Source organism: Carcharodon carcharias, chromosome 6 (assembly GCF_017639515.1).
Source record: "Carcharodon carcharias isolate sCarCar2 chromosome 6, sCarCar2.pri, whole genome shotgun sequence".
Taxonomy (NCBI): Eukaryota; Metazoa; Chordata; class Chondrichthyes; order Lamniformes; family Lamnidae; genus Carcharodon; species Carcharodon carcharias.
The window spans coordinates 122950119-122977793 of NC_054472.1; the positions used below are offsets into that span (position 1 = coordinate 122950119).

At 44.4% G+C, this 27675-nt stretch overlaps 1 protein-coding gene across 1 annotated transcript in view; it reads left to right on the plus strand.

Annotated features, from left to right (window-relative positions):
- The first annotated feature begins 7512 nt into the window (after nucleotides 1–7512).
- LOC121279018 (EMILIN-2-like) overlaps nucleotides 7513–27675 on the plus strand; it is a 70887-nt gene continuing 50724 nt past the window's right edge. The window contains exons 1-3 of the mRNA XM_041189768.1: nucleotides 7513–8108; nucleotides 8593–8718; nucleotides 15698–15864. Coding sequence (XP_041045702.1) covers nucleotides 7939–8108; nucleotides 8593–8718; nucleotides 15698–15864 — 463 coding nt within the window. The 5' untranslated portion in view covers nucleotides 7513–7938. The remainder of the gene's footprint in view (nucleotides 8109–8592; nucleotides 8719–15697; nucleotides 15865–27675) is intronic.

The window sequence follows — 27675 nt, forward strand, 5'->3', positions numbered from 1 at the left end:
CTGTCTGATAGTTCTTTTGTGAGGAGCTCATATTTTGCCCAAAATAAGCCTTCAATGTTGAGCTGGTATATTCTTGTTGCTGGTCTTGTTTCTCAGCTTTGGTGTCCCTGAGAGAATCCAGTGACAGTGGAAATGGTTCTGATAAAAGTATTCCCCACCCTAGGAACAGAGAAGCAGGAGTTGGACAAATAGCTCATCGAGACTATGGCCTGAATCTTCCGAGAAGTGGCAATAACTGTTGGAGTGTTGCTCTGCTCCTACTTTTCTGTGCCAAAACTCTGCTTCGCATTTCTGGCCAGGTCTTCTGATCCCAGCTTCTTCAGAAATGTGCAGCAGCCTTCCATCAAACCTTGGTCCATCAAACTGGATCGCCAGGGGAAGACAATCCACGCCCCCTTTTTACGGCACTCTGCCATATTCTGGTAAGTGTTCACTAACGCACTGAAAAGCTTTGAGACATTGTGAGTAAATGGATGAATGAATGAGCGAATGTGTAGGTGTGTCTGTGGGTAGAGTGGGTGAGGTAAGTGGGTAAGTTGGCAACTGGTTAGGGTGGCAGATGGGCAATTCACCTCCTGACTCCCCAAAGTCTGTCACCATCTACAAGGCACAAGTCAGGAGTGTGATGAAATACTCCCCACTTGCCTGGATGACAGCAGCTCCCACAACACTCAAGAAACTTGACACCATCCAAGACAAAGCAGCTCGCTTGATTGGCACCCCTTCCACAAACAATCACTCCCTCCTTCACCAATGCACAGTGGCAGCAGTGTATACCATCTACAAGATGCACTGCAGGAATTCACCAAGGCTCTTTATGCAGCACCTTCCAAACCCATGACCACTACCATCTAAAAGGACAAGGGCAGCAGAAAGATGGGAACATCACCATCTGGAAGTTCCCCTCCAAGTCACTCACTATCCTAACTTGGAAATATATTGCCATTCCTTCATTGCCGCTGGGTCAAAATCATGGAACTCCCTTCCTAACAGTACTGTGAGTGTACCTACACCACATGGATTGCAGCGGTTCAAGCAGGCAGCCTTCTCAAGGGCAATTAAGGATGGGCATTAAATGCTGGCCTAGCCCGCGAAGCCCACATCCCATTAATGAATAATTTTTAAAAAGCTGCAGGTAGGAAGGATAGCAGGTGGGTTGGGTGGCAGGTGCGTAAGGTGACATCTGGGCAGGGTGGCAGGTGGGTAGGGTGGCAGGTGTGTGGATGGCAGCTGGAGGGAGTGACATCTGGAGAGGGTGGCAGCTAGGTTGAGTGGAAAATGGGTGGGATGGCAGCCGGGTAGGGTGGAATCTAGGCAGGGTGGCAGCTGGGTATGGTGGGGAGGGTGTGTGAGTGAGCAGGGGGTACTCTGGTCAGGTTGGGAGGGATGTTAAGGTTGAGGAAGTCAGGGGGATGTTAGGGGGTGAGATGGCTGTTAGGGGTCAGAGGGAATCAGGTGGCCGGGGCTAGTCAGATCAAGTCAGGTGGGGGGTGCGGGGTCGGGGAGTCAGTTGGAGTTTTGGGGCTAGAGGGGTTGTCAGTTGTATATTTTATTTACCCAGGAGCTAGACTAGGATTTTTCTGTCCATCATTTCCTAGGTAACCACTCAGGCAAGTAAGTCGGACCTGTCCGAATTCTCCGACTCTAACTCAGAGTTAGGGACTTTCTCAGAGGGTGCAGAGGAGCAGGGGAATTGCCCATCAGTAGTTCAAACTTCCTGGGCAATTCCCGCAGTGTCATTTGTCAGGCCTTTTGCAGAGTCTCGGAGTGCAACTTGGGGTTAAGTCCAGTCTCCGACAATTCGGAAACCAGAAGATCTGGACCAATTTTGCCAAGTTAATCTGCAACCTAACTCCAATACCAGCCTTTGCCCATCTCCCTTGGTATATTTGGTGAACAAAAATCCATCAATCTCAGTTTTAAAATTAATAATTTATCCACCATCAATTGCCAGTTGTGGAAGAGAGTTCCAAGCTTCTAGCAACCTTTGCGTGTTTCCTCATTTCACTCCTGAAAGGTCTACCTTTAAATTTTGCACTATGGCCCCTGGTTCCAGATTCTCCAGCTACCGAAAATAGGTCTCCCAATCTACCCTACCTGTTCCCCTTAATACCTTGAAAACTTCAATAAAATCACCCCTTCTAGATTCCAGGGAATACAATCTTAGTTTGTTTAATCTCTCCTTGCAGCTTAACCCTTAGGAGCCAAGGTATCAATCTAGTAAATTTGTTCTCCACTCCATACAAGGCCAATATATCCTTCCTAAGTGAGGTGCCCAAAACTGCTCACAATACTCCGGCTGTGGTCTAACTAGAGCTTAGAATAGTTGCAGCATGATACCCACCTCTTTGTATTCTGTTCCTCTAGATACATAGACCAGCATTTCATTAACCTTCAGGATGATTTTTTGGACCTGTCCATCACATTTTAATGATTTGTCCTTTGATTCCAGCCTTTTTAGGTCCAAAGTGAATGACTTCACATTTGCCACCACTGAAATTCATTTGCCATAGTTTTGCCCATTCACTTAATCTTTCAATATCTCTTTGTAATTTTACACTTCTATATACGCTGCTTACAATACCACCTATCTTTGTATCATCGACAGATTTGGATTTTTGGTTTTCTATCCCACCGTCCAAGTCTCTAATGAATTTGTTGAATAATTGAGGCTCCAACGTTGATCCTTGCAGTACACTACTTGTCTAACCTTGCCAATTCAATACCTGTCTCTGTCTCCCGCTGCTCATCCATTTCCCAACCAGCTCAATAATTTGTCTTCAATTCCATGAGCTTCAACTGTAGTGAACAGTTTTATGAGGAACTTCATCAAATGCCTTCTGGAAATCCATATAAATAACATCCATAGACATTCACCTGTCCACTATTTTAGTCACCTCTTCCAAAAATTCAATTAGATTCATCAGGCATGATCTACCTTTACAAATCCATGCTGGTTCTCTCTGATAAACTGAAAATTTTCAAGGTGTTTAGTCATCTATCCTTAAAAATAGATTCCAGCATTTCCTGACAAGCGATGTTAAGCTAACTGGTCTATAAAACCCTGGTTTCCCTTTGTCACCTTTTTTAATCCTTATAGAACAAACACTGGCCTTGGACCCCAAGAGTGAAATGTCAGACCAACAGACTTGAGTTAAACAACAATATATATTTATATTGTGCCTTTACTGTAGTAAAACATTCTGAGGCACAACAAAAAGAGACAAAGATGGACATATTAGAACAGGTGACCAAAGCTTGGTCAAAGAAGTATGTTTTAAGGAACTAATTAAAGGAAGCGGAGAGACAGATAGATTTCAGAAAGGAATTCCAGAGTTTGGGGCCTACATGGCTGAAGGCATTGCCAACAATTGTAGAGCAAAGAAATTGGGAAATGCACAGGAGGTTAGAGTTGGAGAAACACAGGGTTCTTGGGTGTTTATAGGGCTAAAGGTGGTTACGGGGTAGGAAGGGTTGAAGTTAAAGAGCAATTTAAATACAGGATAAGAATTTTAAAACCAAGATATTCAGGGGCTGGGAGACAATGTAGGCTTGTGAACACAGATGACTTAGTGCAAGTTGAATTATAGGTAGCAGGGTTTTGGTTGAGTTCTAGTTTATGCAGAGGAGTGCTTTAGAAGAGTCAAGTCTGCTGGTGACAAAAATATGGATGAGGGTGTCAGCAGCAACTGGGCTTAGGCAGGGGCAAAGATGGGCAATATTATCAATATGGTATTATTTGAGGTGGAGAGGATAAGAGATTAGAAGCTTAGCTCAGGGTCAAATAGTATGTCAGCATTGTGAACAGTCTGATTCATCCTGAGCCAGTGGCTAGGGACATATGTGAAAATAGCAGGTAGAACATGGAGTTTGTAGGGTGCTAAAGACAATAGCTTCAATCTTTCCATTGTTTAATTGAAGGAAATTTTGTCTCATCCAGGGTTGAACATAGGACAAGCAGTCCGACAACACAGACCTGGTGATGATATGGAGCTGGGTGTCTTCTGTATACATGTGATACCTGACATTGTGTTTTCAGATAATGTCCCAAGGGACAGCTTGTAGATGAAAAATAGGAGGGAGAACAAGGGTGAATTCTGGAGGGGGTGGTGTGGGGGGGTGTGGAAACGGAGTGGGGAGGTGGGGGGAACTCCAGATGTAATGGAAAAGGGCTGGAAGAGAAGTAATTGAAGAAAATTCTCTGGATATTGCTGGATAAGTAAGAATAGGACAATTCCACTCAGCTGTAATGGTGGGTTCTGCACCACTCTGTCTAATGATAATGTCGTGTTGTGTGAGAAGTTTATTCTTAACCTTTTGAATCCCATTTAAGATATTAAAGTTAAATGTTAAAGGGGAGAGGCAACGGGCAGAATTTTCCGTGCTCACTGGTGTCGGGCATCATGTTGGGTGTGAGTGGACAATATGACCGGAAGGCCCAAAATCAGTTTCATGGCGCCATCAAACTGGTTTCCAAACATTGCTCTGTCTGTCAATGGTGGGCCGCATTTCCCACTGCACCACATTGGGAACTTCATTGTAATACATCTGCACATCATTATAAGCCCAGCTGACCAGAATCAACCCCCCATGCTGGATCATCTGAGCACCACGCCGACGTGTTTCACAACTATACATAAGCGACATGCAGTTGGTGAGCTTCACTTTACTCGGGACTTTGAGGCTTGTTTGTCTACTGTGCTTCAGGCAGCACTCGTGGTCATCAATGCCAGGCTTCGCAAGCAGCACCACATCACTCTGAGGGGGCTCACGGGTAGATCTCTACTTATGAGACCAGCCATAAGGTGGGGGTTGATTTTCAATGGCTGCAGGGCTATGACTTGCTTCGGGAAGGGGGAGAAGTGGCCTCAGGCATGGGAAGAGGCTGCAGGACTGGGAAACTACTGCGGAATGGGGGTATCCCAGGGTGTGCGTGGGGGCACATGTTGATCTCTGCAAGTGGCCTCAAGATGGTAAGGGCTGAGGAGGCAGTCCCCAGAGGAGATGATGGAGATGTGAGCATGTATGTGAGAGTGAGTGGTGATGTCCCTTGAGCTGGCGATGAGTGAGATGCTAGTGAATGTGTGATGGGCGTGTGAGTGTGTGAGTTTAGAGTGATGAGATGGTTGCCATACCCTGGTGGCATGGATGAGATCATTCATCCTCTTTCTGCACCGGATGGCAAAGGTCTTGTGAGCAACGCTGGCACTGACCACCTCTGCCATTGCCTCCCAAGCCAGAGTGGTGACACTAATGGGCCTCCTGCAACCAGAGCAGGGGTAGAGGACATTGCGGCGGGCTCCAACTGTGTCCAGAAGGCATCCCAGGGGTGCATCACGGAATCGGGGGACTGCAGTCTTCTTGCCTTTCGGAGCCACGTCTTCTGTGCAGCAGTCCTGGGCTAGAAGCATTGAGAAGTGTGTGCACTTTAAATATGGCACCCAACCTGAGGAAGTGGCGAGGTGACGGTGTGGTGGGCGAATGAAAGCCCACTCGCCAACAAAATGACGTATTTCCCAGGAATGCATGATTAATGAGGTGGGATAGGGACAATACCACTTCCAATATGTACCATCTACAAGATACACTGCAGGAATTCACCAAGGTTCCTTAGAAAGCACTTTCCAAACCCAAGGCCACTACCATCTAAAAGGACAAGGGCAGCAGACAGATGGGAACGCCACCACCTGGAAGTTCCCCTCCAAGTCACTCACCATCCTGACTTGGGAATATATCACCGTTCCTTCACTGTCACTGGGTCAAAATTCTGGAAACCCCTTCCTAACAGCACTGTGGGTGTACCTCCAACACATGGGGCTGAATTTTGCCGTCGGCAAGCAGGGGGTGGGGCCCGCTCGCCAATGCACAAAATGAACCCGACATTACCCCACCCCATTTAAAGCTTCATGAAGGCAGGGGCACAGCGAAATCGGCCAATTGAGGCCATTGACAGGATCATTAAAACAATTAAAGGACCTGCCCGTCCAACCTTAAGGCTGGCGGGCAGGCCAGGAGCCCCTGTGGCAACTAGAAAAAACATGAAACCTCATCCACCGGCGGGATGAGGTTTCATGTAGGGTTTAAAAAATTTTAATAAAGTTTTAGTGAAATTTGCACTTTGCCTCAGGGAGATGTGCGCTCTTTCCTGTGCACATGCGCGAAAGAGCACACTCTCGCATTTGGGGAACCCCTCCCGCCTGCACAGGGAGCGCTTAGCGCTTCCCACCAGGCATCACGCTGGGTGGGCCTTAATTGGCCCGCCCACTTAAAATGGCAGTGTGGCCCGCTTCACCAGCGGGGATCGGCTCCCTGCCCGCCGGAGATTGGGTCAGGCCCGCCCACTCGGAAAGCAGAAAATTCTGCCCATGGACTGCAGCGGTTCAAGGAGGCAGATCACCAGCACCTTCTCAAGGCCTATTAGGGATGGGCAATAAATGCTGGCCCAGGCAGCGAAGCCCACATCCCATGAATGAATTTTTAAAAAGCCGCCATTGCAACTGGTGGATAAAACATTCTTTTTCCCGCCTGCTACCGCAAACCTGGGACGATTCTGCCCAATGAGAACGTCAGCTCTCCACTAGTATTATAATGATTCAAAATTAATTTTTAAAAGTTCCCAGGTGGTCTTTTTTGAAAAAAATATTTGCACTTGGCTGCACTTACACAAGGCTGTGGTGGAGCACATACCACTTCTGGAAGTGATTTCTTGTATTAAATGTTTTTGTATGAGTAGTTCATTAGTTTAGATGGTGACATCCTATGGGTCGACAGACATTCGCTCTAAGATAAGGGAGTCAATTTTAGCAATGCAAATGTAGGAGTCCCACAAGGATATCACTCTTGTGTGAATTCACGTAAATAAGCTGCAATTTTTACAAGGTCATAAAAGTGCAACTCATAGATTGCCATTTGGTCCACTGCAGCATACTTTCACCAGTTACAATGAAAGATAATTGATCTGAAAAGTTAACTCTGTTTCTCTGTCCACCTGTGTTATCTAATCTGACCTGTTGAGTATTGCCCATGTTTTGTTTTTATTTCAGATTTCCAGACTCTGCAGTATTTTAGTTTTGTACAAACCAGCATAGGAAACTGCTCGACACTGACACAAGTGATAGGATAACTGGCAGGTCAATGCGTTGAACCACTTCTCCTTAAATAGATTTCCTGGACTATTCCTAACATCAGCATGAATTTGTTCCCTAATTTATTGCTTTTGCTAATGTTAACTTTAGAAGTTACACGTTTCTGTAAAATATTTCAAATATCATGCTTAAATTGAATTACTAAATAAACGAGCAATTCCAACAAGATTACAAATGTGCTATTCTTATCTACAATTTACAACGAACTAGATCCAAACAATGTTTCTTGGCAAACTAGTTCTGGGTTTATGGGAAAGTTACTTTCATGACGGACGTGGTGCGATCTGAAACAGAGTGAATTGGCATCCCGTTGACATTCCCTTTAGCTGATGTCTTAAGTCTCTCGTGTATTATTTGTAGTTTAGTTCTCTGCTCCAGCTTCTTATAGCATACACTCTCTATGCTGATGTAGTGAGGTTACCAGGCAGCCTCCCATCAAGTCATTGGGATGGGTCTTAAGCCAAGTTTTTTTTTAAACAAGAAGCAGAGTTCCTAGTGGTGTGTCTGAAACTCTAGTGCAGAAAGATTAACGTCATTCCGTAAAAAGATTCAGCCCAGAGCAACAGGAAAAGCCCGAGTCTAACGCAACTCTCCTCGCTGGAGGGGTCTCTTCATCATCTCTTCACAGGGCAAGTCCACTACAAGCCTGAACAGTCGAGCCTGCTCCCTCCAGCAAGTTGAAGCTTGGACTCTCCTGCAGTTCTGAAGACAAGGTTGGCCGAGGGCTCCGGTTCAAGCAATCGGTAATTCTGCCCAGAAAGGTGGAAATTGAAAAAAAAACTGTCCCGCTACAATGACCGAAAGAGTAGCTAAGAGCGAGGCGATTTTGTTGAACTGGTCTTTGATTCTGATCAGCATTCTACTGTCTGATGTACAAGCAACTCTTCCATCTTCCAGATACAATCTATATTCCTCCAGATCCTCACCCCAACAAGCTGCCAACAGACTCACAGGACGCAACAAGTAAGTCAACCCTTAGCCAGTCCACTTTGAAAAACTTTACCAGCAAGCAACGAACACAAGTATCCCTCCCTATACTTACACCAACATCTTCTGAATCAATTTATATGTTGACTTTGCTAGTAAAATAAACTCGTGGGAATTTTTTTAAACCTGCGATTAAATATGGCGTGCCAGTTGATTTAAATTGATGGTAAGTCCCCTATTTTGTATCTATCACACCTTGAGCAGTTGATGGCTCCATTAGTAAAGTTTATCCAAAATTGACACGTGTGGATCCTAATTCAAATCATACCTCTATCCTCGTTCAAAAAAAAAATCCCTGTCTCCCAGGTAGGAAAAGTCTGGCGCCTTGTCCTTGTTCTCAGCGCGGGGGAGGGGTTTACTGTCGCGGCTGTAGACCTGCCCATGGCCAGGGGAGTTCTGGTATCTGTCGGCGATTCCCATCCCCTGTACTGATCTGTGGTTTGTTTCCCCCACCCTGCAGGAACTGGTGTGCTTATATTGTAAAGAAGAATGTGACTTGCTCGGTGCTGGACGGTGCAGAAAGTTACATCAATGCGGAATATCAGTCGTGTCCCTGGGGTCAGACCAACTGCCTCCCTGGCTTGGTGTAAGTATCTCTCTGGGATCGGGCATCTTTTACAGCTCCGGCTGATGGCAATTAAGGGAATCACAATAGCATTCCGCTTTGCAATAAGACAAATCACAGGGGTCAGTCAGTGTTTCTCTGCTCTGGATCTCCCACGCTCTTCCTTTTCTTTTTAATCTATCAGGTAACTAAGAATTATAGAAACCCAACAATAAACAGTGTGTTATCCTACACAGAATTACAGAAACCCAACAATAAACAGTGTGTCATCCTAATAAACTTATTATAAACTGATGTGCTTTGTTTATGGCTAAACAGCTGGACTAAGTTTCGGCTACGTTGTAGTGTAAACACCAAGTTACAAACCGCAAAACCATTTGTTTCCGAATTACAAATTCCTAGACGTCAAAATGAAATATCAAAAAATTAAATATTAATACAGCTGGTAGTATGGGGTGTCCTTAGCATTAATGCGGTAACACCCAGATCCAGTGCGTCTGGCCACGTTTGGAAATTCTAACATCGAAGGGGTCTAATCCATAAATTAAACTCGTCCACTTTATCATGGAGCCAGACAGACACCAATCCGCTTATCTCAATGCAAACGCCGAGCGGAGTTTGAGACATTGCCTCCTCCTCTAAATGCAGACATCATCGACAAGTTGATTTCAGTGCTATCCCATAGACTTGGATTCTCCCCACCCCCTCTCCGAGATTCCACTTCCTCCCAAAGCTGATTTAGGACCTTTTTAAAAATGAGCACACGCTTCCAAAACTACCCACTCTGTCCTGCTTGATAGCAGAAGTTTCCAGACGGCCTTTGGCGCCAGTGCTGAATGCTGATTGGTTGTGGGATGTCACAGTACCTTTAGGGCGTAGTATCATTTCATTTCAGCATTTTGGCAACTTTCACAGTTTGGAAGTCTGCAGAGTGACTTCTCGGTATCATTCCGTGTAATTAGATTGCTAAGACTGGCTCTTTTATCTCAGGGGCAGCAATGGAGACCCACAGAAATGCCACTGAGATAAGAAAAGCTTTAGCAATATAAACATGCACGAATTTTACGTCCCTACAAGTTAAACCATTGAAGGATCAGGTGTAAAACACCTTCAAAGGTTGTACTATAGTCACAGAGCATTAAATCATGACACTTTACACAGGTCAGCAGATTTATGCCTTGCTCTATCGGTAATACTGTGGATATGCATACTGCACATACACCAAAGTACAGGAAAAACCAGCATATCCACAGTTGACTTCACCCAGCCACATTCACCAAAGTCCGTTTAATAGTATGAGTCTATTTACCCAAGATCAGACTCTCGTTAATAATTAGTTGCTCCAATTTCTGTGTTGAGGCTACAAATACTGATTAGTTACCGTGGCGATATGTAAACTCTTCATGTTGTCACCTGAACCACTATCTGATATTTTGGGACTGGCCAGATGGAACTCAATTATTCTTTAGGCCTGTGCATTCATCAATACTTTCCCTGGTCCGCTCATCACCACCCCAGTAACACTGATTTTTTGTTTGGTAATTTGGGGTGAGAATAGGTGTAGATTTGGTGGCAAATTCCTAGAACAATAACATAAATAATTTGTCTTTAATGCTTCCTTAATAATATTTAAGATTCAGAGTTGAAAACAAAAACTTTGCAAAAATCTTGTTCTTTAATCTGAGCATACTTAGTTCATAGGGCAAAGTTTTATGGGCCCCCTGCTTGTAAGTTTGCAGGCGATTGGGGAGAGCGCTATTTAACTCCCTAGGTGGCCATCCTGCTGTCCTCCCACCCACCCCCAACCTGTCTGCAATTTTACAGGGGTGGGGGTGTAAGAGAGGCCTAGACCAATCCACTTGCCCTCCTTCATCTCAACTGAGGCCCTCAAGGCTGCTTCCCACCCAGCCTCAATTTTGAGGCCAGAGGGAGGAGGCCAGGGATATTGTGTAAACCCAGCAGGTTACCATGCTTGGGCTGGGGAGGGCTCCTCCATCTTTCCTGACTGGGAGCCCCCACTTCCCACCTCCTGTAGGGGTTCCCCTTTTCCCTCAGAGACCCTCCCCACACTCAAGTTCATGACACCAGATTCGCAAGTGTATGGCTTGAACAAAATGACCGGTGAGACAAGTTTCTTCTGACAATTCACATTTACTTTATTGAATCACCCATAACACCACAGTACAAAACCCAAAATTTTAAACAACCTATTCCCAGTACCCGACACAAAGTCACCACGACTCAGTTAAAACGTACAAAAACACAGGTAAAACACCACATCCTATCCTGAAGCCTTGAGAAAAAATCTATCAGACCAATATCACCAAGATATGGCTGAAGCAAGTTACAAGGTACCGGCAAAAGTTTTTGCCTCAAACCTTCACAAAACCTTCAGACCAATATCACTACGATTTGACGGAAACTTATAATCCCCAACACGGTTGGTCTGTCCAGTGTCGGCTGTAGGCCTGAGTCAAGGTGACCAAACTGGACTCTTCGTCTGACTGCAGCCCAAAACCTTCAGACCACAATATGGCTGAAAACATTTACAATCTCCAAGTTGGATGGTTTGTCCAGTGTTGACTGTTGGCCTGAATCAAGGTGACCAAACTTCACCCTTCTTCCAACTGCAGCCCAGATGCTCAGATCTGGTCTGCTTTTATAACAATTTAACTCACAAGTCAAAGCATATTTCCTGTTGTTCCAATGTCCATTTAGTTGATTCCACGCAAAGCCCAGACAAATGTCATCTGCTCCTGCTGGTTGAAACAATACAGGGTTTTCCATGGAAGATGTAGTTAGATGAATATTATCAGTTCTCATTGTATGAGCAATTCCGCTGCTGTTTGAGGTGGCCCAGTTCCAGCACAGTAACAGTACTTAGCTCCAAAGTTAATGACCCTATTCCAGTCAGTGGTGGGTGAATAATTCCTTGAGTGTATTGTACCATTATATTGGGTAATCAGACTTCTTGATCATGTTAATCAATGTCCAAAGCCTTTCGATGAGTCTCTGTGTTTTCACTAAATGTCCGAATTAACTCCTTCCTGCCCAGCCCTTTACTGCTGACTGCAGTTTTATCTTCTTAAAATTTATAGTTCCAATCATGAGGTCAAAACATGTCCGTGCATTTGAAATTATGTTCCTTAAATTTCCCAGTTGGAGGGGATTTTGATTCTATGCCCACAAGGTCTCCTCCACCATCCCAAGGTGTTCCATCCCCCTGGCAGAATGAGGGGCCTTAACTGTTAGCCTCAGCAACCTTTGTGAGTGAGGAGAAAACTAGTCGGTATTTCCACCCCCGATTGCTATGCAGAAAACCTTGCAGGAAGATGCCAGTGTGTAGAGATTGAGAAAGCAGAGGACCAGAATTGGCTGAAATGTCCATTATTGTAGCATGCTAACACTCGTTAACCAGACTCACGCATGAAGCATTGTCAGTTGGGCAGGTATTTGGGGACTGAAGGTGTCCATTGTCTCTAGGAACCAGTTACTTCAGGACAAGAGGATAGAAGATTGAAAAGAAAATGTTGACTATAGTAATTAGTTTTTTAAACCACAACTTTCCTTGGAAGTAATGAACATTTGTACTGTTAAAACATTTCAAGGGAATGATATGCTTTAAAGTGGTTGCCTCTGCTGTAAAATTGCCAGGAAAACGTTGTGTTTAACATCATAAAATTCCTCCATGTTGCAAATACTTCACAACAACTTTGAAATCTTGTGAGTTGTGTTGCTGAATTCTTCTTGACTCTTTTATACAATAAAAGTGTCAATGATTTTCCCTTTTAATTCATTCCCATTTTAATTCCCTATGAACTTCAAAAGTACTTCATTGGCTGTGAACTACCTTGGGAGGTCCTGAGATCATGAAATGCTGTATATAAATACAAGTTATTAGTGTTAGCAGTAAAATCTCTAACATTGTAATTCAATTACTAACAAAAATATACAATGTAAGTGTCACCTTAGTAGGGCCTCTATGTAAATCATGAACAGGATGAGCTGACTCCAGCTGTATGTTTCTGCCCACCTGCATCTTGACCTCTTTCCCAGGGTGACAATGAGTAATCTGTCACAGCTTTCCTTTCTGGCTCATCTTGACACTCGAGGAGTGTGAATATGAATAATTAAAATATTTCACACATAATACAATATTAAAAAACATAGAAATTGCAGGATGACAATAATGCACTCAGTCTAAAAGAGAGAAATGCCACTTTAAAATAATTCCCTTCTGCTCCATATGCATTGGATGCAAACGTTTCATGTCTGTGTTGAGCTAAACTTTCCTGCCTGAATGGAATAGGTTTGATCAGATAGAGAGTCTCTCCAAGGGAAATCCTTTCAAATTCTCCAGGGCATTTCTGTGGTTTAACTCTGTAATTAGAACTGATAAGAAGCCAGTTGGAATGGACAGCTGAAGGAATTGCTATAAAGTGAAATACCTTTTAATCATTCTGTGGCCCCATAGCCTTCAGCTAATTACAAGAAGCGTCAGCTTCAGAGAAATAATTAAGAAATTATATATAAATGCTTGCAGATTAGGTATGGTTAACCACTCGAGTGCTGAAATGTAAGTTAGCAGTCCTCCTTTAAAAAGTTCCATTCATTAAATAGATTTGCCTACTATGGTGCTTCAGAGACTTGTGACTCTAGGCAACAAATTCTTAGATCAATGAGATTAGAGATTCTCAAAGATGTAAGGAACACTTATACTGTAAGGGATAGCAGGAAGAATAAGTTTTCCACATCCTCACTGTACAGACTAACAGTGATTTAGTGGTGTGCACATTATATGACTTGCATCATAGCATTATTTTGTTTGAGCGTATCTTGTGGACCCTGAACAGTATATACAAACATACGAATTAGAAGCAGGAGTAAGCCATCGGCCCCTCAAGCTTGCTCTGCAATTCAATAAGATCATGGCTAACACGATTGTAATCTCAAGTCCACATTGCCAACTACCCCCAATAACCTTTTATCCCCTTGCTTATCAAAAATCTATCTACCTCTGCTTTAAAAATATTCAAAGACTCTGCTTCCACTGCCTTTTGAGTAACAGTATTACAGCAGACAGACAATCAAAGCAAATATGTCTAACATGCAGTGTTTGAAAAGTGATGCATAAATAATCAAGGGAACATAATGAACAGACTGCAGTTTGTTTCATGCCTTTCCTATTTTTTCATTGTTACTCAGTAATCACCCATACTGATGTGTTGATACTGCATGCTTTTGCTTCTATGAAGTGTGGCTAAAGTAGAAAGGTAAATAATTCAGCAATTAATGTTCAGATTTTGGGGTTACCTCAATATGCGATTTAGTCTGAAAACTAAACTCTATTTTCTTAATCCTATGTAGATTGGGATCAGTAAAAAAAACAAAATAAATTGTATAATGTTTGTGTGTGTATCTGTATACAATACATGGCAATAAAATAAAACAAATATGGAAAATGACAGACAATAAAAATGTTTTTGGGGATGAATTAGATTATGTTATCATAGAAATAAATGCTTGTTTTATATAAAATCTAACCCATGAACATTCTTCTTAGAAGATCCCAATGTGACCTAATGGAATGTGATAAATATTTTAGATATAGATAATATTTAACTGCGATGCATTTTTGTTTTCAAATTGTGTTAATGATTTGGGTATGGAAATAAGGAATGTTAGTAAAGTTTGCTGACACTTAATTTGGAGGCATGTTGAATTGTGAGCAAGAATGCAGGAGCGTATAGATGTTAGTTGAATGGGCACATAGGTGGCAGATACAGCTCAATACATAGAACTATGAGGTAGTATATTTTTGGAAAAAGAGCAGCAGAAGATAATTCCTGAATTTTGTAAGTCAATGACAAAATGGCAACACTTGACACTAACCTCAAAGAAAGCTGCCCGTAACAATCTAATGGTCTCAATGATGTGGATTTCACCTTTCCCAATGTTAATTTGAATCAATGCACCAACTAAGGGGACCTCCAGAAGTCCAGCAACAGTGATGTCATCAACCTGGGTAAGCAGCCAAATAACAAAGAATTCTCACAGACAGCAAGCCAAGAAGTTTAAAGTGCTGATTATCCTTCACATTTTAATATAATTTTACACAGAGTCAAAAAATAATTGGGACACGCACATAGGATTAATGTAGAAACTGAAATATCAAACTAACTTAATACATCATTATTTAAAAATGTTTGAATTTTTTTATCATAATGCAGAAATTTAACATTTCACAAATATAAAACTAGTTTTTCCAGGGCCAGGGATGTTGTTCATCAGTAACTATGTACTTAATTAGTTGTTAAAAAGCCAGTTACACTTCATTTATCAAGATGTAACTTCTTCAAGAGTTTTTGCAACCAGACTAATAGCATAAAAGTGAAAGTTCTTGTCACTTTGGTGATTTCTAACTGATTACAGTCTACAGAGACTTCAACAGTGCACTCAATGGGGAAGCATAGAATTCCTGACAGAAACCTCTGCATTTTCACAGTTAACTGTGCATGTATTAGCCCCAACAGTTGCTGTTAGCTTCAGAGAAGCAATGATAAGGAACACTGACAATTTTGTCATTATGACAGCTGTAAACTCCAGACTATACTCTAAATGGTAAGAATTTTGACAGAATGAGGGCCATATGGTTGTTGATACATTAAAGATAGGAAGAGCAGTAACAAAGGCAAATATATTCTGGATTTCATCGTGAGCCATTAAGTTTAAGGGAAGGAAATTATGTTAAATTTGTAAAACACATTGGCTAGGCTACTGCTGAATAATACAATGGAAAAACATTGGAGTCATGGAAAGGAATCAATGAAGATTTGTTAAAATATGAGTTCTGAAAAAGTTCTGAAAAAGGCCTGAAAAGTTTGTTTTTTCTCATGCAAACAGATTAGGATAATGGGAACCCAATAGGGTCTTTAAGATTCTGTATACATATCTGTACTTATATTTAATGAATTATTTCTTCATGCGTTTTTCCAATTAGATATCGCACACAGTTTCGACCTACATATAAAGTTGCATATAAGGTGGTGACTCAGCTGGAGTGGAGGTGTTGCCCTGGATTTAAGGGTGATGATTGCAAGAATGGCCAATCAGGACAGACTGCAACTTTTCCTCTGCCATCTCCTGCCTCCAGACAAAGGAATCTTGGTAAGATTATGATTTGTGCCTGATTATTACTTTATAGTATTACTAAATGAGATCATGCTAAATTAGGGACATCTTTGCAAAATTATAGATAAATTGTTTGAAAATTGCACTTTATAAAACCTTCCTCACAGCTTATCTAGATCACCAATGTATCAAAACCATCATTATGTACCAAAGCAGTCAGTTTTCAGTGCAATCTGGACTTGGCATGTGCTTTATCTATTTGAAATCATCTCTTGGTTGCTGTAGTTTAACTTGCATAAATAATTAAACAATTAAAAGGAAATGAGCTACTTTATACAAGGAATCCTACGGTTATGTGTCTACCTTCATAATGAGTAGCTTGTTTTGTTTAGTTTATATCTTGGTTTTGTTTATATATTGGTTCTTTTTGATGTGGTAACTGTGGCCATTAAACAGGATGTCCATCTTTTAAACTAAGGTCCACTGCAAAAAATTATCTCAGAAGAACAAAGCTAATGTGAAATCTAGAACAATTACTGTTTGCTCAGGGGATGCTGTAGAAAATTAAGGAATTTAACTCATTCCTGATAATCTGCCAATATTTTACTGGAGGCTTCAATTTCAACCTTTCCTTTAGTTGTCCAGGCACTGGAAATAGATTTTTCAAAAAATCTCTTTTGATTGCCTTTTCTCCAACTACACGTTCTTTGCTTTATGGTAGGATTGGTTAATGTGTAGTGTAAGGTTAATATAAGGCAGAACTTGATATTAAAATTGAAGAGGAGATGGTGGTGCAGTGGTAATGTCACTGGACTTGAAATCCAGAGGTTCAGGCTGATGCTGTGAGAATATGTGCTTACGTGCCATGGGACATGTACTATTGCAGCAGGTGGAACTTGTATTTAATTCATAAATCTGGAATTGAAAGCTAATTTCAATAATGCTGCCATAAAACTATCCTTGAGTGTCAAAAACCCACCTGGTTCACTAATGCTGTTTAGGCAAGGAAATCTACGGTCCTTACCTAGCCATGCCTACATGTGCCTCTAGACCCACAGTATCGTAGTTGACTCTTAACTGCCCTCTGAAAACCTTGTAAGCCATTTCATTCGAGGGCAACTAGGGATGAGCAACAAATGCCAGCGACTCCCACATCCTGTGAAAAGAGTAAATAAAAATGAACATTTTACAGCTGGGTAAATTTCCTCATATGGTCAGCACTGGAGTGCTGCTTTGGGCTGCAGTAGAGTCCTTAAGTTGGAGTTTGGTGACTGAGGGAGTTTGGTGAGGAAGGAACAAGATGCTCCTTTGAGTACCGTGAGTACAGTCGGGTAAGTATTTACTACCTTTATCGCTTATAGTTTTTAAGGTCTTATTTTGTGGTTCATCATTTATAAGGGCATTTTTCTGTAACAACGAGGAGCAGGAAAGAAGGACCCTAGAGTAATTGATACTATTTGATATTAAATATCTTCCACAAGGTTTAATTTAATTTAAAAGAGTAAGTCATGGTAGAAGAGCTCAAAGCTGTAGTGTGCTCTTCCTGCTCTATGTGGGAAGCCGGGAACATTTCCAATGCCCGGGGCCAGCATGTGTGCAGGAAATGTCTCCAGCTGCAGCTCCTGGAAGCCAATGTTTCGGAGCTGGAGCGGTGGACACTGTGGAGCATCCGTGAGACAGAGAGTATCATGGGTAGCACATATAGACAGGCGGTCACACTGCAGTCTAAGAGTCCACAGGCAGGAAGGGAATGGGTGACCACTAGGCAGAACAAGAGGACTAGACAGGCAGTGCAGGAATCTCCTGTGGCTACTCAGCTGCAAAACAGATATACCGCTTTGGATACTATTGAGGGGAATGGCATCTCAGGGGAAAGCAACAACAGCCAAATTCCTTGCACCACAGTTGGCTCTGCTGCAATAATAAGGGGTGGAATAAAAAGTGTGGGAATGCAATAGCTATAGGGATGAGATCCTAAAAGCAGAATATAGGAAGTTAGGAAGTAAGTTGAAAAGTAGGACCTCAAAGGTAGTGATCTCAGGATTAATATCAGTGCCAAGTGCTAGTTAGAGTAGAAATAGCAGGATATATTGGATGAATACATGGCTGAAGAGATGGTGTGAGGGGTAGGGTTTCATATTCCTGGGACATTAGGACTGGTTCTGGGGGAGGTGGGACCAGTACAAACTGGAAGGGTTACACCTGAGCAGGTCCAGGACTGATGTCCTAGGGGGAGTATTTGCTAGAGTGGTTGGGGAGGGTTTAAACTAAAATGGAAGGGGGTTGGGAACCTATGCAAGGAATCAGAGGGGGAATCAAGGACAAGGACAAAAGACAGAAAGGGGAATGAGAAAAGTGATAGGCAGAGAAATCTAGGGCCGAGATCAAATAAATCAAACAGGGCCTCAGTGAAAAATAGTGGGAATGGGCCAAGTAATGTTAAGAAGACAAGCATTAAGGCTTTGTGCCTTAACATGAGGAGCATTCGTAATAAAGTGGATGAATTAACTGCACAAATAGATGTAAACAGGTATGATATAGTGAGGATTACGGAGACATGGCTGCAGGGTGACCAGGGATGGGAACTGAAAAACTAATTTTCCATACAGGCTTGAACTTTTTACAGGTGCTTTGCAAAACTGGTTGCAGCTGGCTGATTTTGAGTTCCGATACACATAAAAGCAGAAATACTATTTACGGTTTGTAAACATCCACTTTTAGTTCAGAAAAAAAGATCCCTTAAGAATCCATTGGTTTCTTCTGGGGTATTCAGCATTTAGGAAAGACAGATAAAAAGGAAAAGGCGGTGGAGTTGCATTGCTGGTTTAAGAGGAAATTAACGCAATAGTGAGGAAAGATATTAGCCCCGATGATGTGGAATCTGTATGGATAGAGCTGAGAAACGCTAAGGGGCAAAAAAGGTTAGTGTATAGACCCCCATACTGTGGTGATGTTGGGAATGGCATTAAACAGGAAATTCGAGATGCATGCAATAAAGGAACATGTGTAATTATGGGTGACTTTAATCTGCATATAGATTGGGCAAATCAAATTAGTAACAATACCATAGAGGAGGAATTCCTGGAATGTATATGGGATGTTTTTCTGGACTAATACATTGAGGAACCAACTAAGAACAGGCCATCTCCCCTTGACATTCGATGGCATTACCATCACTGAATGCCCCACTATCAACATCCTGGGGGGTTACCATTGACCAGAAACTGAACTGGACCAGTTTTATAAATACTGTGGCTACAAGAGCAGGTCAGATGCTAGGAATTCTGCAGCAGGTAATTCTTGGCTCCCCAAAGCCTGTCCACCATCTACAAGGCACAAGTCAGGAGTGTGATGGAATACTCCCCACTTACCTGGATTGGGCAGCTCCAAAATCATTTGAGAAGCTTGACACCATCCAGGACAAAGTAACCCGCTTGATTGGCACCCAATGGGTGTTGTTTAATGAGAAAGGAATAATTGGCAATCTAGTTGTGTGAGCCTCCTTGGGGGTGAGTAACCATAATATGATAGAATTCTTCATCAAGATGGAGAGTGATGTCGTTGATTCTGAGACTAGGGTCCTGAATCTTAATAAAGGAAACTGCAATGGTATGAGGTGCAAGTTGACTATGATGGATTGGGAAACATTACTTAAAGGGATGATGGTGGATAGGCAATGGCAATGGTATTAGATCCAAGAAAGAGGCATACAAATTGGCTAAAATAACAACAGACCTGAGGATTGGGAGCAGTTTAGAATTCATCAAGGGGTTGATTAAGAAGGGGAAAATAGAGTACGAGAGTAAGCTTGTGGGGAACATAAAAACTGACTGTAAAGATTTCTACAGGTATGTGAAGAGAAAGAGATTGGTGAAGACAAATGTAGGTCCCTTACAGACAGAAACAGGGGAATTTATAATGGGGAACAAAGAAATGGCTAACCAACTAAATACATACTTTGGTTCTGTCTTCACAAAGGAGAACACAAATAACATACCAGAAATGTTGGGGAACACAGGGTTTAGTGAGAGGGAGGAATTAAAAGAAATCAGTATTAGTAGGGAAATGGTGTTGGGGAAATTGATGGGATTGAACGCTGATAAATCCCCAGGGCCTGATAATCCACATCCCAGAATCCTTAAGGAAGTGGCCCTAGAAATAGTGGATGCATTGGTTGTCACCTTCTGAGATTCTATAGACTCTGGAACAGCTCCTACAGATTGGAGAGTAGCTAATGTAACCCCACCATTTAAAAAAGGAGGCAGAAAGAAACCAGGGAATTATAGATCAGTCAGCCTGACATCGGTAGTGGGGAAAATTCTAGAGTCCATTATAAAAGATTTAATAGCTAAGCATGTGGAAAACAGTGGCAGAATTGGACCGAGTCAGCATGTATTTACAAAAGGGAAATCATGCTTGACAAATCTACTGGAGTTTTTCAAGGATATAGCTAGTAGAGTTGATGAGGGGGAGCCAGCGGATGTGTTTATTTGGACTTTCAGAAGGCTTTCAACAAAGTCCCACATAAGAGATTGGCACGTAAAATTAAAGCGCATGGGATTGGGGGTGGTATATTGAGATGGATAGAAAACTGGTTGGCAGACAGGAAACAAAGACTAGGAATAAACAGGTCTTTTTCCAAATGGCAGGCAGTGACTAGTGGGGTACCGCAGGGATCGGTGCTGGGACCCCAGTTATTCACAATATATATTAATGATTTAGCTGAGGGGATTAAATGTAATATCTCCAAATTTGCAGATGGCACAAAGCTCTGTGGGAGGGTGAGTTGTGAGGAGGTTGCAGAGATGCTTCAGTGTGATTTGGACAAGCTGAGTGAGTGGGCAAATGCATGGCAGATGCAGTATAATGTGGATAAATGTGAGATTATCCATTTTGGTAGCAAAAACAGGAAGGCAGATTATTATCTGAATGGCTATAAATTGAGAGAGGGGAATGTGCAACGAGACCTGGGTGTCCTTGTAGACCAGTCGCTGAAGGTAAGCATGCAGGTGCAGCAGACAGTAAAGGAGGCAAATGGTAAGTTGGCCTTCATTACCAGAGGATTCGAGTACAAGAATAGGGATGTCTTGCTGCAATTGTACAGGGCCTTGGTAAGACCACACCTGGAATATTGTGTGCAGTTTTGGTCTCCTTCTCTGAGGAAGGATGTACTTGCTATAGAGAGAGTGCAGCAAAGGTTTACCCAAGTGATTCCTGGGATGGCGGGACTGACAAACGAGGAGAGATTGAGTCGATTAGGATTATATTCGCTGGATATTCAGAAGAATGAGGGGGGATCACATAGAAACCTATAAAATTCTAACAGGACTAGACAGGGTAGATACAGGAAGGATGTTCCCGATGGTGGAGGAGTCCAGAACCAGGGTTCACAGCCTGAGGATATGAGGTAGACCATTTAGGACTGAGATGAGGAGAAATTTCTTCACCCAGAGATTGGTGAGCCTGTGGAATTCATTACCACAGAAAGTAGTTGAGACCAAAACATTGTATGTTTTCAAGAAGGAGTTAAATATAGCTCTTGGAGCGAAAGGGATCAAAGGGATATGGGGAGAAAGCGGGAGCAGGCTATTAAGTTGGATGATCAGCCATGATCATAATGAATGGCAGAGCAGGCTCGAAGGGCCAAAAGGCCTACTCCTGCTTTTAGTTTCTATGTTTCTATGTGCTATTTTAATAAAGTTTAAGGAGAAACACGTCCATCATAACATCATGGCTTACCCTGCACCTACAGAACAAATGAAGCATCCAGAGGCCAGTTGCACAAAAACACATTTAATTAACTGGTGCCTGGCAAACATTCTACAAAGTAACATTGACAGGTGTTATCCATCACACCAATAAACTCTGAACAGAAAAATGGGGCAAACAAATATCCGTGATCAGGCCATGTTGTGATTAAGGTGCTTTAAGTTTTGGCTTGTGGGTGCTACGACTCGATGCTCCCCCCTCGCTCGTACCGGCATTGGAGACAGCCTGCTCACTCTGCTATCCTGTTAGCCTTGATGACTTTGGCGGGTGTCCTCTAGCCCGTGGAGCCTGTGCCTGGGAGGGACTGGCCAGTGCCATGGCTAGCATCTCCCTAGTCACCGCAACCTCATTAGATGCTATGGTCACTTGCAGAGGGGTGGAGGAGCTGCTGCCCTCATCCAGAGTGCCCTGAGAAGAGCCCGCAGAGACGACAGGCAGCTTGTGCGCCAACGTGAGGTCACTCTGGACCTCCCTGCTCACTATTGATGGACGGGCACCTAGTGGAATACTGGGTGCCCAATCCATCTCCCACACCGGCACGGACCACCTGAGGTCAATGCCAGTGTGAGGGCTTGCAGGTATGAGTGCATCCCCAAGAACCCCTGAAGGAGCCTCTCCATGAGAGTCGCCACCCTCTCCATGGAGGAGGCATTGCGCTCAGCCATGAGGGTCAGTGCATTGCTCACACTCCGCAAGAACTCCTCAACAACAGAGACCATGGCACACCTTCCCTCATGTATCTCCGCCAGATCCTCCCGCACACCCTGCTGGACATCCAGCATCTGCTGCCTCAGGGACGACTCCAGAATCCCATCATCAGTCATTGACTGAGCAGGTTCCTGGTCCCCAGCCATCCTCCAAATACCGCGCCCGGGGCACTCTCAGCCTCCACCTGCAGCTCAAGTGAGTGTGAAGTGCCCTTACCATTGTGCACCGAGATAGTAGCCGGTGATCTAATGCCCACTGAGGTGCTGGTACCTGCACTGGTGCGTGCTTTAGAGAGCGGGTGTGACGCAGGTGTGTTCTGATCAGTGTGGTCCTCAGGGGGTCAGGGCTGGGCCTTCAGGCTCCTCATCCCGAAGGGCTGGTGATGAGCCTAAAAGGAACAACAAGGACATGTCATCAGGTAAAGTCATCACACTGTTACTGTGCATGCCTGGCAGCCTCATGAGATAGAGATCAGCATGCATCAGGGTGCCCTCATCTTTCCATTATCAATGGGGATTCCAGGTTCGAGTCTCACATCGATATAGGGACTACAGTGGAATGGTTGCAATTACCGACATTCTCACCTCAGTGCACTGCACTCTTACCTCCCTGTGGCACCCCAACCCTCACCATGGCCGCTTGACCTAGGCGCATGGTGCCTCTCCAGCTCCAGGGCCTGCTGCTCGTACCGTGTGAGGATGAGGAGGTGTGGGGGTCCCCCACCAGTACATGACCTCTCTGCATTGTTATGGGATGTGTTTCCCTGAAAGGGCAGAGGAGCATTAATTAGTCCACTCTGTACCTGCAGCGCCATTGCAGCCTGGCCAACCCCACCTGAGGAGCACTTCACAGGGCTCAGCAGATTCGTGATACTGGAGCCGCAAGACACTCAGTCTAAGCAGCAAGGACTCACCCCCTTGACCAGCTCCTGCCTCACTGGCATTGCCACTCACACTCTAACACCTCTGAGGTCTAGGGCTGGTGGGCAGCTCTTAACTGTTCTGCAAAGTGACCCGTGCCAACACGGTACTCACCCTTCCTGATCACAGGAGATTGTTGAAGCATTTCCGGCACTGCCCCCGTGTGCGCTGCAACACATCATGGCTGCTGATCCTGGATGCCACCTCTACCCAGGTCTTTTTGGTGAGGTGGGAGGCCCCCCTTCTCCCATCCCTGGGGACAAGGGTTTCTCTCCGTGCTGCCGCCTCCTCCAAGGGACAGTGAGGCACTTATCTGAGAAACATCGGGCCAACTGCCTCTCCAGCCTGCCCTCCCGCCTGCCGTGTTCACCCACAACGCTCTCCATCACAACTTCCGCACCCTTCGCTGGCAGCCTTCCAATGGCTGCTGAGGCCATATTTGAATCCGCCGCTGGGTTGTCATTGGGCCTGGTAGACATTGAGCACCCGTCCCCGCCTGCCCCTTCGCGCTCACTCCGCAGCCGCGTCTTATGCTGGGCGGGCCTTAATTGGCCCACCTGCGTAAAATTGAAGTATGCTGCTGATTGCGGGTACCGGTCGGCTTCCCAACCTCCCCTGCCGATTCCACACGCCAAGAGCCAAATTCTGCCCCATGTGTGCAGGAGCCCCAGCCGCCCCTTCTTCCTGAGTATGATGCTCCTCCCTCTGCGCAGCCAGGCACCTGCTTCCCTCTCTTCTCTGTTGCCTCCACTCTCTGTACGCCACAAGGCATTCAGCAGGGTCACCAGGCTGCATGCTCCTGATGTAGTCCTCCAGGATGAAAGAGCGGGACACATGGGTTAGCATGGGTGCACTAAGAACCTCTCTTTGTGAAGTCTGAAGGCCCATTAACGTATCCCAGAGCGTGCTGGCCTCCACTTGGAGTGAACTCACCAGAGTTTAGTGCGCTGCATAGCTGCCTGAAACCCCACCCACCACCGCCCCACTCTACCCGACCGATTGGCGGCAGCTTTGCCCACTGGACTGCGTGCTGTGCTTTCAGCTCAGGCACAGGCATTCTCCTAACCCACACTTGCAAGGCTGCACTGTTAGCTTGACCCTTGTGGGAGACTGGATCAAACCGGGATGATGACGTTGCAAGGGGCTGTGAGCACCTCCATCAGTGACTGCTCCATGGCCAGCTTTCACAAGAGGATTGTACGACATGGCCAGTCGTCCAACTGTTCTGCAGTCCACTAAAATGCTCATTAGTTTGCAGTCTGTGCCTGAAGGGTGAAAAGCTCAGGTGCACTTGGTGGCACTTTGGTGCTTCCGCGTTGCTTGAGTGGGCAGATAAGCTAGAGGCCCAACACCAAGCATTTCAATGTGGCTGCACCTGAACTGTCTCAGCTGCAGAGGAATCAGCACTTTATACAAGGTTTCCCTAATGCATGGCCACTTCCCTCCCCCCAACCCTGCACATGCTTGTACACTGCTATCAACCGCAGGGCAGCCCTTGCCACCCCTAACTCATCTCAACTGCAGGGTAGCTCTTGTGCCCCCACCTCAACCTTGAAATCCAACAGGCGACCCTTGTGAGCATTGCTTAATGTTACTGTGTACTCATCTTCAAGTTCCCCTCAAAATGCAGCCCGCCAAGTGCACACCTTATATATGCTATTGTGAAACACGTTGGCGTGTAATCACGATCCAGCATGGGGGATGATTCCGGGGGGGCTGGCCTTACAAGGATATGCAAATGTATTATGATGAGATTCCCAGTGTCCGATGGTGGGAAATGCGGCCCGCCATTGAAGGGTAGAGCAGACGATTGCAAACTGGTTTCACGATGTCGTGAAACCAATTTTTGGCCTTTTCGCCATATTGGCTGCTCACATCACTGAACAGGACCGATGTGAGTGAGCATGGAAAATTTCGCCCTAAGTTTAGAAGTGACAGGGATTTTGAAGACCAAATGGTCCTGGGTTTTTGATTTCCTTTGCTGGAACTTCTTTTTCTATTTCTATTTTTTTTAACCAATGAACAGCGTTCTAAAAGTCATTTGCCGAGAAATTTGACTGTGTACATTTTTGGGTACCTCACTCGTCGAGTGCTAACAGCCTTCATTCAAATGAGAAGGTCCGAGGAGCCTGGGAATTTGGTCTTTGGGCCTCATTATCATGCTGATGTAGGAGCCCTAAAAGGGTCTTGCAACAGCATTCAGGTAAATGATTTTGTAAGAACTAAGAATCAGAAGGAGAATGGAAGGGCCCAGCACATCAGTGCAAAAGATAAGGCTGAAGCATTTGCAATAATCTTCAGCCAGAAGTGCCGAGTGGATGATCCATCTCGGCCTCCTCTGGAGGTCCCCAGCATCACAGATGTAGTCTTCAGCCAATTCGATTCACTCCACTTGATACCAAGAAACGGCTGACGGCTCTGGATACTGCAAAGGTTATGGGCCCTGACAAAATTCCGGCAATAGTATTGAAGACTTGTGCTCCAGAACTTGCTGCGCCCCTAGTCAAACTGTTCCAGTACAACTACAACACTGACATCTACCCGGCTATGTGGAAGATTGCCTAGGTATATCCTGAACACAAAAAGCAGGACAAATCCAACCCGGCCAGTTACTGCCCCATCAGTCTACTTTCAATCATCAGTAAAGTAATGGAAGGGGTCATCAACAGTGCTATCAAGCGCCACTTGCTTAACAATAACCTGTTCACTGATGCCTAGTTTGGGTTCCACCAGGGCCACTCGGTTCCTGACCTCATTACAGCCTTGGTCCAAACATGGACAAAAGAGCTGAACTCCCGAGGTGAGGTTAGAATGACTGCCCTTGACATCAAGGCTGCATTTGACCAAGTGTGGCATCAAGGAGCCCTAGAAAAATGGAGTCAATGGGAATTAGGGGGAAAACTCTCCGCTGGTTGGGGTCATACCTAGCACAAAGGAAGATAGTTATGGTTGTTGGAGGTCGGTCATCTCAGCCCCAGGACATCACTGCAGGAGTTCCTCAGGGTAGTGTCCTCGGCCCAACCATCCTCAGCTGCTTCATCAATGACCTTCCTTCCATCACAAGGTCAGAAGTTCGTTGATGATTGCACAATGTTCAGCACCATTCACGACTCCTCAGATACTGAAGCAATCCATGTCCCAATGCAGCATGACTTGGACAATATCCAGGCTTGGGCTGACAAGTGGCAAGTAACATTCATGCCATACAAGTGTCAGGCAATGACCATCTTCAGCAAGAGAGAATCCAACTATTGCCCTTTAATGTTCAAGGGCATTACCCACTGAATCCCCCGCTATCAACATCCTGGGGGTTACCATTGACCAGAAACTGAACTGGGCCAGCCATATAAATACTGTGGCTACAAGAGCAGGTCAAAGATAAGGAATGATGCAACAAATAACTTACCTCCTGACTCCCCAGAGCCTGTCCACCATCTACAAGGCACAAGTCAGGAGTGTGATGGAATACTCCCCACTTACCTGGATGAGTGCAGCTCCCACAACACTCAAGCTTGACACCATCCAGGACAAAGCAGCCCACTTGATTGGCATCACATTTACAAACATTCACTCCCTCAACCACTGACGCACAGTAGCAGCAGTGTGTACCATCTACAGGATGCACTGCAGGAATTCACCAAGGCTCTTTCGACAGCACCTTCCAAACCCATGACCACTACCATCTAGAAAGACAAGGGCAGCAGATAGACGGGAACACCACCACCCGGAAATTCCCCTCCAAGTCTCTCACCATCATGACTTGGAAATATATCCCCGTTCCTTTACTGTCACTGGGTCAAATTCCTGGAACTCCCTTCCTAACAGCACTGTGGGTGTACCTACACGACATGGACTGCAGCGGTTCAAGAAGGCAGCTCACCACCACCTTCTCAAGGGTAACTAGGGATGAGCAAATGCTGGTCCAGTCAGCGAAGCCCACATCCTGTGAATGAATTAAAAAAAAAGGTAATTGTACATTGCAGCATAATTGCAATTTAAAATAGTTGCCCTTCATATGATAGATGTATCTTGTGAAGTGAGGTTTTGTAGTATAATGATTAGTAAATGTTATTGAGTCATTCCAAATTGTTTTTGGCTTGATTTATATAATTTTTATCATTAGGACAGTACTATGCAAACCCCTTGGGGCTAGATCTCATGGTTAATCTCTCACTCCACTGCAGTAATTGATAAATAATCAGACTTATTCGGAAAATCGAAGTGCATGGCATTAAAAGGATGGTGGTAAGTTGAGTACATCATTAGCTAAGGGATTGGAGGCAGAGAATAGAGGCAGAAATATGCAGTGGGGTCTCCGATGCATCAGTGTTAGGACAATTGCATTACTTGCTATATATAAATGACCCAGACTTCGGTATAGGAAGTATAATTTTTTAGTTTGTGGATAATACAAAACCTGGCATTTAAGTAAGTAGTGAGCAGGATAGTA